Source organism: Atta colombica, unplaced genomic scaffold (assembly GCF_001594045.1).
Source record: "Atta colombica isolate Treedump-2 unplaced genomic scaffold, Acol1.0 scaffold88, whole genome shotgun sequence".
NCBI classification, from domain to species: Eukaryota; Metazoa; Arthropoda; class Insecta; order Hymenoptera; family Formicidae; genus Atta; species Atta colombica.
Window position 1 is genome coordinate 2343841 of NW_017259581.1, and position 13026 is coordinate 2356866.

Sequence of the window (13026 nt, forward strand, 5' to 3'; positions counted from 1 at the left end):
CTGTATTTTTCTAGAATTTCGTATACGTTTCTTTTCAGAATAGAGGCCCTGATACATTAAATTGCCTGGTACATTAAACAATTACAATCGAATGTGAAAAGAATAATCGATTCATTTATTTCTTATGACTTAAGGTTTAAAATCTGTTATAGATCTAGGTTTAAACGCTTGTGATCATCATTTTGTCTTTTATCGTTCATTAGACGTAAAATAAGAATAGAAATACTGAAAAGCATTAAAAGCGTTCAAATCGACCACAGCCTAGAACTTTAGTCTCTAGTAATTCATCCTATGATTGCATTGGTTACATTCAGCAGTTAAGTGAGTGCTCGCTGTTATTAGTGTATTCTTTTAGATCATCCAATCAATTTTTTAGATCTGGAAGAATATATCAATAGCAGCGAGAGCTTACTCAACGGTTGAATTCGCTGAACGCAGCCATTGACTGCAATTTGCCGTTTCAAATTCGTTGAATGTGATTCGTTCTGTTTATTCATTTATTCGTTTATTGCGCATCGCGCTGCGCTCGTCGATCTACCATAACCTGCAAATCGCTCATGTTGTCAAGTCGAGCGAGTTTGCGCATCCGACCGAATCGCGACCTGTGCGAAAGAGTTATCCTTCGTAATTTTTTATTAAAACTTGGTCCTATCAACCACGTGAATTTCGTTGTTTACGGTGCGCCTCGGAAAAGGTTTAATCACGGAAGAATGCCCGAAGAAAAGTCAAGGACGAGTTTCATTAACCGGAACATAGGTTAAAGCGTTCCATCATAGGGATTGTCGGTGGAAAGTCCTGATCGATTTGGTGCACGATGGACGTGGAGAAGATTGCAGTGTTTGCCGGCGTGGGTTTTGCCATCGCCGTTGGCCTTTTCGTTCTGTGGGGCCCGTCGCCCAAACCTAGAAAAAAAGGTGACATCTGGGTTACGTTCATCGAACGTTTATTAGAGAGATTACGTCTTTTTACCCTTTTATCCTTGTGCTTTATTTTTGTAACGAAAGTATAAAGAAAATAATATAACCGTTATCGATATCTTTTACTGTTGGAAAAAAAATAGATATTTAATATATTTTTTATTGTATATCTATTTTTTTTTATTATATATTTTTATTATATAGACCAAATACATATAATTTCTTTAGATTGTTTTTGTTAAGTTTAATTCTGTTAAACATTTATTATTAAAGCACAATTATTATGATTTTAGTTTTATTTATGCTTGATAATTTTACACATTTTTTTTTTAATTATTTTATCTCAATCACAAGAGATATAATCATTTGGAGCTGATGATGAATCTATTGAACCCATTCAGTTATAAATTTCTGTCAAAAATATCAAATGATTTAATTTTCTTTATGTTTACAAATTTGGATCATTATAAAATGTACTTGATATTTATTCTTTTTGATTAGAATTATGTCATTTTGGTTTCTTAAAATTAAGTAATGTCTATTAATTAACATAAATGAGTCACATTAATACTTACAGACTCATGTTAATAATTATGTTACAAATTTTGGCATTAGCGGATTAATAGAAAACAAATTCTTTAATTGTGACTTTATTTTATCTGCTTCTAGGTCGAGTTGTTGGAATTAACAATTTGGGATACACATGTTTCCTGAATTCTCTTTTACAAGCATTGGCTGCTTGCCCCTCATTTATTTTCTGGCTTCAGAAACAGCAAGAAAAGAAGGATAGAAACTTTGCTGACACACTGCTTTCTGTTCTCAAAAGTACATGATTTGATATTATCTTTAGTAGTTGTGGATTTAAAATTGCAATTTTTTCATGAACATTAAATTAATTTCTAAGTTTTTAATTATTTTCTTATTGCTTCGACAATAAGACAGTATTTTTTAAATTAAGATTTTGAAATTTTTTAAATTTTCTATGTTCATGCTTTTATATCTTACATTGTACTAATTTATATTTGATAGAAATTAATGGTTTTGCGGATGACCTATATGGCAATGTGACACCTGTTGAAATCATCTCTTCCGTTGGCTCATTGTGGAATTTCGGACCCGGTTATCAAGATGCTCACGAGCTATTCCACGTGGTTCTCAGTGCGTTAGATGCTGAAATGCAACCTGCTAATAGGGTATTCAATATGTCATTATTGTATGCAACAGAAACTTTCCGTTGCAAAAAAAGATTTTTTAAGACCTTTGTAACTAATTGAAAAGTTTATTCATGATTTCAGAAAGGTTGTTTGTCCGATGCACTGCCACCAAGCCCGGTTATAAATCCAGATGTAAAAGGAACAGGCGATACTTTGAATCTCAGAAGCGCTTCTTGTAATGACATAGCATCAGTAGAGAATAATTCCGATAATCCAAAGGGCTTTGACAAAAACTGCAACAATCAGATGATGACCTCAACATCGTCCATATCCAGTACATCTCCGAGCACGTGCAAGCCTGGTATGATCCTCGCTAGATCCTCAGAGTTGCTATCACGAAGCATTCAAGGCAAAGGTGACTACACAAGCTTCTTCGGATCATGGAAGTCTCTATGTGCCGCCATGTCATTTACTAACATTCCTTCAATGTCAGTGGAGACGCATCCATTCTCAGGCCTCATCACTAGCCAAGTTCAGTGCAGCGACTGTTTCTGGAAGGTATTGTCACGAAAGTAATTCAATTTTTTTCGTTTTTTTTTTACTAATTCCTTTGTTCAAATTTTTTTAATATTATTAATTCATTTGTACACATCTTTTTAATAAATACCAATAATAATATTTTCTTTCCCTCGCTTCCTATTAAATAATTTCTAGTTTTAATAATCTTAAATTCTTTCTAATCTTAATAATGTTAAGTCTTTAATAATACAAAATTTTAATCTTAATTCTCATTTCTTTTTTCAGTCTTCAGTACGTTACGATAAGCTTGAGACATTATCATTACCATTACCACCGCTTGCTTCATCATTCGTATCACAGCATCACTCTTTGGAATGGTTACTGTCACGTTTCGTAGACAGCGAAATTGTGCGCGATGTGCAATGTGATGGATGTTCGTCGCGTTGCACCGCCATCAAGACTCTCACCCTCGGCAAACTGCCCAAGTGTTTATGCTTGCATATTCCGAGGACCACTTGGAGCTCTTCAGGCATACCAATTAAAAGAGATGATCAGATCACATTTCCCGAATTTCTGGTGTTAGATCCGTACACTTACACGGAGACAAAAAAGAGAAGCGCGCAGGTGATTTATAAAAAGATTTATAATAAATTTATCAAAAAAATAAGGAATTTTCAGGAATATTTAAATTATTTAAATTACAACTTTCCTACAACTTTCAATCTAAACTTATGATTAGCCAGACACAGTTCAATTAATTTACTGGAATCTTTTTATTTATAGGGTGACGCGAAGTTTCTTGGTAACAATTTTATAACGATACAGGGTAAACACAAGTATCAGTTGTGCGCGGTAATCGAGCATCGCGGCCCAGTGGACTCCGGCCATTTCGTTTGCTTCAGACGCGGAAATAAAGCGGATCAATGGCTGTATACGTCCGACGTCATTGTCGAGAGCGTGTCATTGACGCAGGTGCTGCTTGCCAGTCCATACCTACTCTTCTATGAACGCATCAATAGCGTTTATCCTAGCTAGGAACAAATTTTTGAAGTGATAGGCTATCTATAGGAATTACAAAATGACGCGTCGATTGATAATCGGACCGCTCTTTTTAGCCATGCTTTCTCTCTTATGCTTTTAGCATTTAAAATAAAACAATTATGTATACAACGGAAATCTGGTGGAAAGATAGAATTACAAGAAATTAAAAACAATTATAGAAAACACAGCTAGAAAGAACGGAGAGGATTTGCGAAATATAAGAAACTGTCGAATTTTCCATAATAAGTTTAATATCGTTCGATGTACGCGATAATACTTTGTTATAACGATACGGAAATAATATAAGGCTCGATAGATTAAAAATCAAACTAAAAATTCAATTTTGTTATAATATACGACTATGAAACGTGCGTCTCTAGATGATATTTTTAGCAGCCATGAAATGTATCGAATATATAATCTAAAATTCCGAAATATTTCATTCGCGACGAATGCGTTAATAATTGCCATTATTGGACGTTGATAAATTTACTGAAATAGTAAGTTATGTGAAATAAAAATTTCTTGCTTCTACAATATATAGATAATAGTAGATTTCTATCAAAAGAGACTATCAATTTTTATAGATCATTTGATCAGTTCATTATTATATTTTAACAAGAAACTAAGATCGTGCCAATAAGAAATTCGTCGAATTAAATTTATTAGGAGATGAATCATATTTTTTATTACGTTCGTATCTGAGGCTCTTGGAGCTCTTGCATATTTAGTGCAATTGTTAAAACTATTACTATTATTGTGTGTGAAGACTGCGAATTTGTTAATTTGTATATATATATATACATATATATCTCGAATTTCCTTTCTCTGATTAGCATAAAGGTATATGCGAATTATCAGAACAAATTTACTTTAAGAATGTTAGATACGTAAACATGTAATTTAAAATCTTATAAAAACTTATTAAAATGGAATAAAATTTAGAACGCAGCATACTTCATTGAAAAATGTAATAATTTTTTCTTCCCAATTTAATTTTTATTAAAATAATTAATTTTATTGGAATAATTTTAGACTTTTTCATAAAACATGCTCTCCTAGCCGAAAAGCTAGAGATTCATTTAGAAAATCTCAGAGAGATGAAAATAAAGAGTTTCGTTTCTCACATCTATCGTTTTATCCTTCTTTAATATTTGATGAACAACAAGGATAAGATGCTATGTCATGCGTGATCAAGCCAAGCGTGGCGACACTGCTGTGCTTCCTTTATGTAAGCCGGTATATTTTACTTCTTTTTTAAACATCGAATAAGAATTATAAAAAACGAATAATCTAAATTTACTAAAATAAAAAAGTGTTATTCTATCAACATAACAGAATATTTATGATGTCACAAATTGATAGTTTATTCTGAAGTTAGGCGTAATGTAGAGAACAGAATACAGGGAACTTCGTCGAGAGAAAAGAACGAAAGGATTAAACTACTTTAACTCCATGCTATAAATAATATATAAAAATAAAGGTATGTAAAAAGTCATATTGCTTATTTGCTACAACAAAAAAAATAAAGTTTTTCAGAAAGTAAATTTGAATGTTTTGAATCATTAACCTTTGAATATAACCTTAATTTTGAAATGTAATTTTAGTATAATAACTGATTATAAAAAAATGAAAGTTCTTTTAAATCTTTTAAATTTTTTTTTGCAAACAACTAAAAGATTACAACTTTTGAATTATATTATTGTAAATGCTTATAGTAAATGAACACTATATAGAAGTTTTGTTTGAGAGGTATCGAATAATATATCAATAATTTCCATTTATAACAGGGATTCTTTAGTTTCGTTTATATTATCACGAACAGTTCTGAGTCTGTTATCCCTCATTGAAGTTGTATAAGCCAACATGACTGCTCCGATCAGCACTGCTATGGACAGTTTAACTGCTGCTCTTAAGTCCAACATTATTCCCAATCAGGAATATCTACTACAGGGATCAGTGTTAGATACCTCTGTAGAAGTACTGCTGCACAGACTTCGTGGTTTATGTGACAATGTTGATCATGGACCTGAAGGTTTCTATGACCATGAGATGTGTTTCAGCATCCGTAGGTAAAATCATTTCTTTCATGCCAATGCTGTTTTTATAGATGTATTTATTTAAAAACATAGATATAGCTATAAAAAATGTAATCAAAATTGATTTACATATTGAGTTGCAAGTATTTGTTTGACTTCTTTTCAGAAGTACTCCGCAGGAACAACCGCTATTACTGCGAGTGCGACGTACTCTGGACGCGAGTAACGCAGACATGCCATGGCAGTTGAGATACATCGGCCAACCTGAACTAGGTGATAAATCTCGACCAACGATTGTTCGCAGTAGCATCGACATTGCTACAAGTAACACCGTAGTGGAGTTTCTTACCGAGTTGGGCTGCAAACTGGACTTCGAATATGTTACTCGTGGTTACATGTTTCGCAAAGGAAGAATGAAGATCACCGTATCAAAGATCTTTAAAGTGAACCAGGGTAAGGTGCCAGAAGGCGTGCCGGAAATGATTTCACAGAGTTATTTGGTTGAACTCAGCGTGTTGGCTCCCAGTGGACAGGATGCCATAGCAGAGGACATGAGGATATTTGCGGAACAGTTACGACCTTTGGTGCAATTGGAGAAAATAGATTATAAGAGATTAGTTCATTAATTATGAGATTTTTTATCGCAAAACTCATTCTTATTGTGTGTAGTGCGACGAAAAATGTTCATCAGTAGCAATTTTTTTAAAAGGTAGAAAAAATTTTTCGTATATTTGAACAAAAAAAATAAAAAAGGCTTCAAGCCGAACAAAATTATTGCTAAATTATAGTATAATTATAAATGAGAAATTTTCAAAATACGTTTTATCCAAAATTTGTAATTTTCAGAAAATGAGAAAGAAAGAAACTATATATTTTCAGAAAATAACAATATGTCAGTATGATGTGAAATATTAAATAAAATTACTAAATAATTGCTAAAAATGTTAAACAAATGCATTTTGTTTATCTCTAGTTAAAAAAAATAGAATGCACTTCGAAATGTCTACGTTTTTTTCAGCATATAAATTAATGAAAAAATGCTTTCTGAATATCTAAGAGTCTTATAATATGAGTCTTTGACTCATTCTGAACATTTTGCTATCTTTAATTTAAAAAATGAAATTTTGGCGTTTTTTTTAAAACGCATTTTGAAAGTCTGCTTCTCAATACTTCGAAATCTCTATATTTACTATGCTGAAGAGGATTCCAAAGCGAATCAAAACGTATAATCAATTTGAAATAATGATAACATTAGCCTTCTCATGAAGTAATAAAAGTTTTGACATTACAGCTTGCGCTTCCTCTCTAATTGCGCTGTATTCTCATCTTGAATTTCTCTGTTTATTTTAAGAGGTAAAATAAGCGGTAAAAATAAGCGACATAATATTGATGTTAAATAAAAACATTTATGTAATGTTACGTTTAATGATAAAACAAATTTTTTTATTAAATATAACATATTATATTACATAAATATTACATAAATATTAATTCGCTCTTACTAATTAATTTATTCACAATTCTTGAATGATATTAATAACAACCAAAAGTCGCACTGCTTAAACAGTCGTCAAAGAAACATAAGATATCAATGTAATAGTTTTAGAATATTGTTTTAATTGTGATTATATTTTAATATTTCTCTCTCTTGTAACACACTCGATATATAAGATTTGCTTTGCCTTTTAATTCTTTACTTACAAAGAAAGGCTCTCAGAAGGACAATTTTAGCAGTCGATCGTTGTTCATTATAGAGTTAAAAGTAAAGTAAAAAGGGTTGAGATTGCCATATGTAAATATGCAATTTATGCAAAATATGCATCTTATGCAAAATATTCAATTAAGTATTTTACATAAATATCCGCTATTTATTTATTACTTATTTTCTATTAAAATTACATCATCGATCTTACATCATGTGATCTTTTTCAATTTTATTTCCCCGAAATTATATAATATAGCGTCTTCCATGAATGCTGATATTTATTACAGTTAAAAAAAGATCATATTGTGACACATTCTGATATACTCTGTCAAATATAGCGTTGAATTTCAAATCGCAAATTAAAAACATACAATCATCTCATCCAAGCTTTTTAATTAATGATGAATGTATTATTTATTTATATGCATTAATTACGTAGAAATAATAATAATAAAAACTCCTCTTTATAATCCACTTCCGTCGCATGAGTCGCGTGTCACGTCAACATTCGACTTAAAAAATTTAGCAAAATTTTGTCGCAATTAAAATTCGATTGATAAATTAATTTAAAAAATAATTTGTCAAATAACAATTAAGATTAATTGTTGATTTAGAAATGTGAATAATTGGAAAACAATTCTCGCAAAAATTGCAGTATTAAAGCTACACTTGAACTACGGAGTACAAGATAATGCCGGTGGCAGCACCGTTGATAGAAAACTGACGATGATGGAAGAGTGGGCGAACAGGTCGATGTGTGCCAAATAGACTAAAATCGACGCCATTTTATATTCAGTGTAGTTGTAGCGTGGATCTGACTCCAATCGCAAGTGATTTTTAAGCAGTTCTAGTAGAACACTCTCATAGGTAAGTATGAATTCTTGGTCGTCAATTTATTGTGCAGAGCGCTGTTGAGATTTTGTTCGACCACTTGATGTTTGTTGGGAGATTCCGCATGGTGTGAGAGTAATCAACCAGAGACGCTTGAGACGCTTGCTCGCTGGCGGGAAGCCGGAATGAAAAATTTTTAGCGATATATCGTGAAATTTTTATGATGGATCGAAAGGCGAGGAGGAAAAAAGACAACGAGACGATCTATTTTAACATACCAATGTAGATACAAGGCTGTTTTTGATTCCTGCACTAAAATATAAAATAAAAACTGCATTAAAATATTGGCTGCGTTTAGTAGAAAAAGCACCTTTGCAGTTGTAAAATTCTTAAATATGATTGGTTTATTTAGATCCAGTGAGGAACTAGGAACAAGACTCGTCACATTAAAGAATTTTACAACAGCTGCAAAATTCCTTTTTCTGCTGAACTCAACCTTTCTCGCTTTTGCCAATTGTCAAACTATATTTATTTGACTTTAAGTTTCAAAAGTGTACACTAGTTTAAGCAAAAATAGTTTAATTTTTTCTCAATTAACAACCAATTCTTCATCCTTTTTTTAGTTCTAAAAATTAGAAAAACATGAAGAGCAAATTGAACGGAGATTAAAGTTTAATGTTTTCTTTCTATCCATTTCTTATATCAAATGAATTTTAATCTTGGTTCAATTTACTTTTCATGTTTTTCTAATTCTTAGAACTACAGAAAGAGGAAGAGTTAGTTGAACCAAGGTTAAAATTAAATTATATCGATGGAAATAGGCATGAAATGGACATAATTGATATTGATATATAATTTATACATTTAATACATTGTTAAACACATTAAAAATTACATGATTATAATGCTGAACATATTGAAGAATAGATGTTAGGCTCGATGATAATAATGCTATTAATTTGTAAATCGCCTCGATTTCATTTATAAGTAATTCGACTTTATTTTATTTTTTATTCATTTATTGAAAATTTATTTATACATATGTATTAAGAATACACAAACTGTATCTCACTTCTTACATTTATTATATTATATTCGCATTGTATCGAATCTTAGAACATAGAGGCCCGTATTCAGAATGTGCTATTATCTTTAAAATTCTATAGTATGCGTAACGTAAATTGCGTAAAAGCATGTTAACACGTTAACATCATTGTAAGCGCGTTCTGAATACGGGCCAGAATATAAACACTGAAAGTGTCATAACTTTAGGAACGACAGCTCAAAATCTTACATAACATAAAAGGCATAATATATAAAAAAACCAAAGTCCTTCATTTTCTTTCCTTTTCACAAAATAAAAGTGATTGATTTTTTTATGCTTTATGTATTATATAAAGATCTGTACTTTGGTCTTTATCTTCAGTAAACAATATTGGATTTTAAAGATAGAGTTGATTTTTTTGCTTGGAATTTTGGTAGATGAATTTAAATTTGTAAAAATAAATACAATTTAATCCATCTTCTAAAAACTTGTTTAAGCTTTTACAAATATGCAAGCTTTTTTTTCAGACAGTCTAGAACACAGGCAGTTTTTATTTACGCAAGTGCATAGATAAATTTCAAAGAGACAAGGACAGATAGATATTGGGAACACTTTCTACATCATTTGAATTGACTTTTAATCTATATTCGAAATATCGAATAAATCTTCAGATTGTGTTATTTATAATATGTTTGTTTTCAGGTTGAAAAATGTCTCGATATCGCGAATGGGATCTATCTTGCAAGGTTTATGTTGGTAATTTAGGCAGCAGCGCTAGCAAACATGAGATTGAAAGCGCATTCAGTAAGTATGGTCCACTAAGAAATGTGTGGGTAGCTCGAAATCCTCCCGGTTTTGCATTTGTGGAGTTTGAAGATCCACGAGACGCTGAAGACGCCGTAAGAGGATTGGATGGAACGTAAGTTTGAGAATTAATAATTCTTATTATATGCAATCTTTATGTATCAAAATACAAAGAATCCTGCATAAAGCTTGGAAATTGAATTTTCGGATTGGCTAAAAATTTGATGTAGATCTTGTCGTTCTGATAAAAAGTTCACAGGTACACTCTACAATGAACCGTTTGATTTCTAGGCGTCATTTTTCAAAACGGATCAATACTTCAATAACTTATTTTCAACGAGTATAGTGCATTCCTATGTCATTATTTGCACTTTCTATATATATTTTTAAGTACCGTGGAGACTTGTTGTCAGAACAAAGATTACGTTATAAATCATATTAATTGTTAAAGGTGTAGATAGTTTCTACAAATGACAAATTAGAAATTTATTTAAAAATTGTTGTAAATTACTGATTAATACTTTTATATTCGAGTCAGATTTTAGGAAGATAACTTTATTACAACGAACTGTTAAACATCAGAAACAAACAGCGAAAATATAAGAGAGCTTAACAACTAATAAAATATGAACATAGTACTTTGTTGTGCACTATTCATGCTAATCATACATTACACGCATGCTCCTTCCAGCGCTCTCACACAGTCACAACATCTGCATGAACTCACTAGATTATTCATATTAATAACACTCCTCCTTAATCTAGTGAGTAAAAATAAATAATGTTTTATTGATTGTATCCAACTACTTCTAAACCTTTGAGACAAAAAAGATGTTTGGCATTACTTAATGATTTCATAGAAATATCTGCTATTATTCTATCAATAGATTCATATTGTAAGTATTATTTGTTTATTTTCAATAGCTTCTCTGATAAAATGATATTTAACATCTATGTGTTTAATTTTATTATGAAAAATTGAATGCTAATCTGTGAATAGGGTAAAAAACATGTTTTCAAGAATTTAAAACATGTTCAATTGATATTTTTAATATGTTAACATTTTTTTTTATAGTACTGTTTAAAGTATATTTGAAACATTAAAAACTTTTAAGAAAAAACACAATATATTTTATATTTTCTTAAAAAAAAAACATTAGTCTTTATCAACTCTGTCTCTGAGCGCTTTGATTATTATTAAAATTATCATTAAAAATTACTATAGGTTCATTACAATTTATTAATTCAGTTAACAAACCTTTTAAATGAATTGCTTCTTTGGCTGACTCAGAAATAGTAACATATTCCACCTCTGTACTAGAAAGCGCTTCTATGTTCTATTTAGAGTTTTCCAAGATATGGGTCTATTTGCTAACATGAAGATGAAACCATTGTAAGATTTTCGATCATTAGAATCATTCGCCCAATTAGCATCTACAAAGTCATAATGTGCACATCGTTCTTTTGTACGTTAGACAATAATCAATGAGACCTTTAAAATTCATTTTACTGCTTTCCAGTGTTGGGCATTTATTATGAAACAAAGAATGGATTCCGATCGAAATTATTCCGTTTTTCTCAGAAAACACAATAGAAATATAGGAAATAATTGAATAATTGAATAATTGAATAAATTGAATAATTTAATAATTGAATAAGTACCCTGATCAGTACGAGCAACATTGAACTGATTTAAAAAATTAGTTTTACATAATAAGCAAGATCAGGTCTTGAATTTAGAGCTAAATACATTAAAGATCCTACTAATTGCTGATAGAATACATCAATATTTGTCAATACAAATTAGCTTTGCATTTACTTCCATAGGAGTTGAAGCTGATTTCGCTTCTGAATACATACCAAATTTTAAAAATAGCTCTAAAATATAATCTTTCTGATTCACACTTATGCATTTTGATTTCTTTCAATGTTTAATTCTAAGCATCTTTTGGTTTGTCTTTTGATTTAAAACTTTGATTTAAAATTTTTAAATCTTTGATTTAAAATTTCTCATCGATTTTTTCAACTTTCAGAGCTATCTTTAGAAAATATCAAAAAATTATCAACATACAATGCATAATTATGAGAAACTTGTCTGTTTTAAAAAATATACACGCTTCAAACTTAGACTTTTGAAAACCAAGCGTGAGAGTTATGTTAGCTATTTTAGGGAAATAGTAACTATTTTTATTGTTATTGTATGACATTATTGTGTGAAAAACCACATTTCTTTGAAAATGAAAGAACTTCATGTTTCTGGAAAATTCCAGAATAGAGGTCTAAGCTTTATAATTTTTCTAGTAATAATGAGTCTAATTTATTAGTATTAAAGCATATGAGCAAATTTATAAATAGTACGGAGAAATAAATTATTCAATTATTTATTATTGTGCAAGATTATTTAATATGATTATTGAGTATCAATTACTTATATTGTAATACTATTGTAATTATTTTTAAAATTGATTTTTGTTCAAAAGGAGAAAAAATAGTTTAATTTAGCGAGATTATTATATTTAATTGAGGGTTTTTATATCAAGTTTATATCAAGTACTTTTATATCAAGTGACATACTTTCCATTTTTTAGACGATGTTGTGGCACCAGAGTGAGAGTCGAGATGTCCTCTGGGAGAAGTCGCCGTGGTGGTGGCGGTCGCAGACCTGGTCCTCGTTATTCTAGGTAAGAAGTTACATAGTATTTCGCAGCAATCGCGCACTTTATAGCGAAAATAAGCGTTAAAGCTGTGACGCGGCTAAGCGTTCCTCGCCAACGTAGGTATTCATGGTGTAGAAGAGCTTTTCTCTTGTTCTCAGAGCAAGAGAGCGCTCTTGTCACCAAAATAAACAATGCACGAGTCTTATGTTTCATTTCAGTGAATATTTTTTCGTGCACATCATCACCGCGAGAATCGATATTGTCCCTTTTTTATGTCTCTGTTTATGAATATCGATATATATATATATATATAT

At 30.8% G+C, this 13026-nt stretch overlaps 3 protein-coding genes across 10 annotated transcripts in view; all 3 read left to right on the top strand.

The window, feature by feature from the left end:
- Positions 1-518: 518 nt before the first annotated feature.
- LOC108693105 (ubiquitin carboxyl-terminal hydrolase 30 homolog) lies at positions 519-4075 on the top strand. Its single transcript, XM_018201809.1, has 6 exons — positions 519-914; positions 1587-1742; positions 1947-2110; positions 2213-2629; positions 2876-3214; positions 3374-4075. Exons 1-6 carry the CDS (start codon positions 815-817, stop codon positions 3623-3625), a joined length of 1428 nt encoding a protein of 475 aa, XP_018057298.1. The 5' UTR covers positions 519-814; the 3' UTR covers positions 3626-4075.
- Positions 4076-5428: 1353 nt separating this feature from the next.
- On the top strand, positions 5429-6296 carry LOC108693128 (mediator of RNA polymerase II transcription subunit 18). The gene is made up of 2 exons (XM_018201874.1): positions 5429-5703; positions 5837-6296. The coding sequence occupies exons 1-2, from the start codon at positions 5498-5500 to the stop codon at positions 6294-6296; spliced, it is 666 nt and encodes a 221-aa protein (XP_018057363.1). The 5' UTR covers positions 5429-5497.
- A 1826-nt stretch (positions 6297-8122) lies between these two features.
- Positions 8123-13026, top strand: part of LOC108693159 (RNA-binding protein 1) — a 10668-nt gene continuing 5764 nt past the window's right edge. For all 8 annotated transcript variants that reach the window (XM_018201936.1, XM_018201941.1, XM_018201938.1 and 5 more), the window contains exons 1-3: positions 8123-8242; positions 9954-10170; positions 12644-12736. In XM_018201936.1, coding sequence (XP_018057425.1) covers positions 9962-10170; positions 12644-12736 — 302 coding nt within the window. In that variant the 5' untranslated portion in view covers positions 8123-8242; positions 9954-9961. The remainder of the gene's footprint in view (positions 8243-9953; positions 10171-12643; positions 12737-13026) is intronic.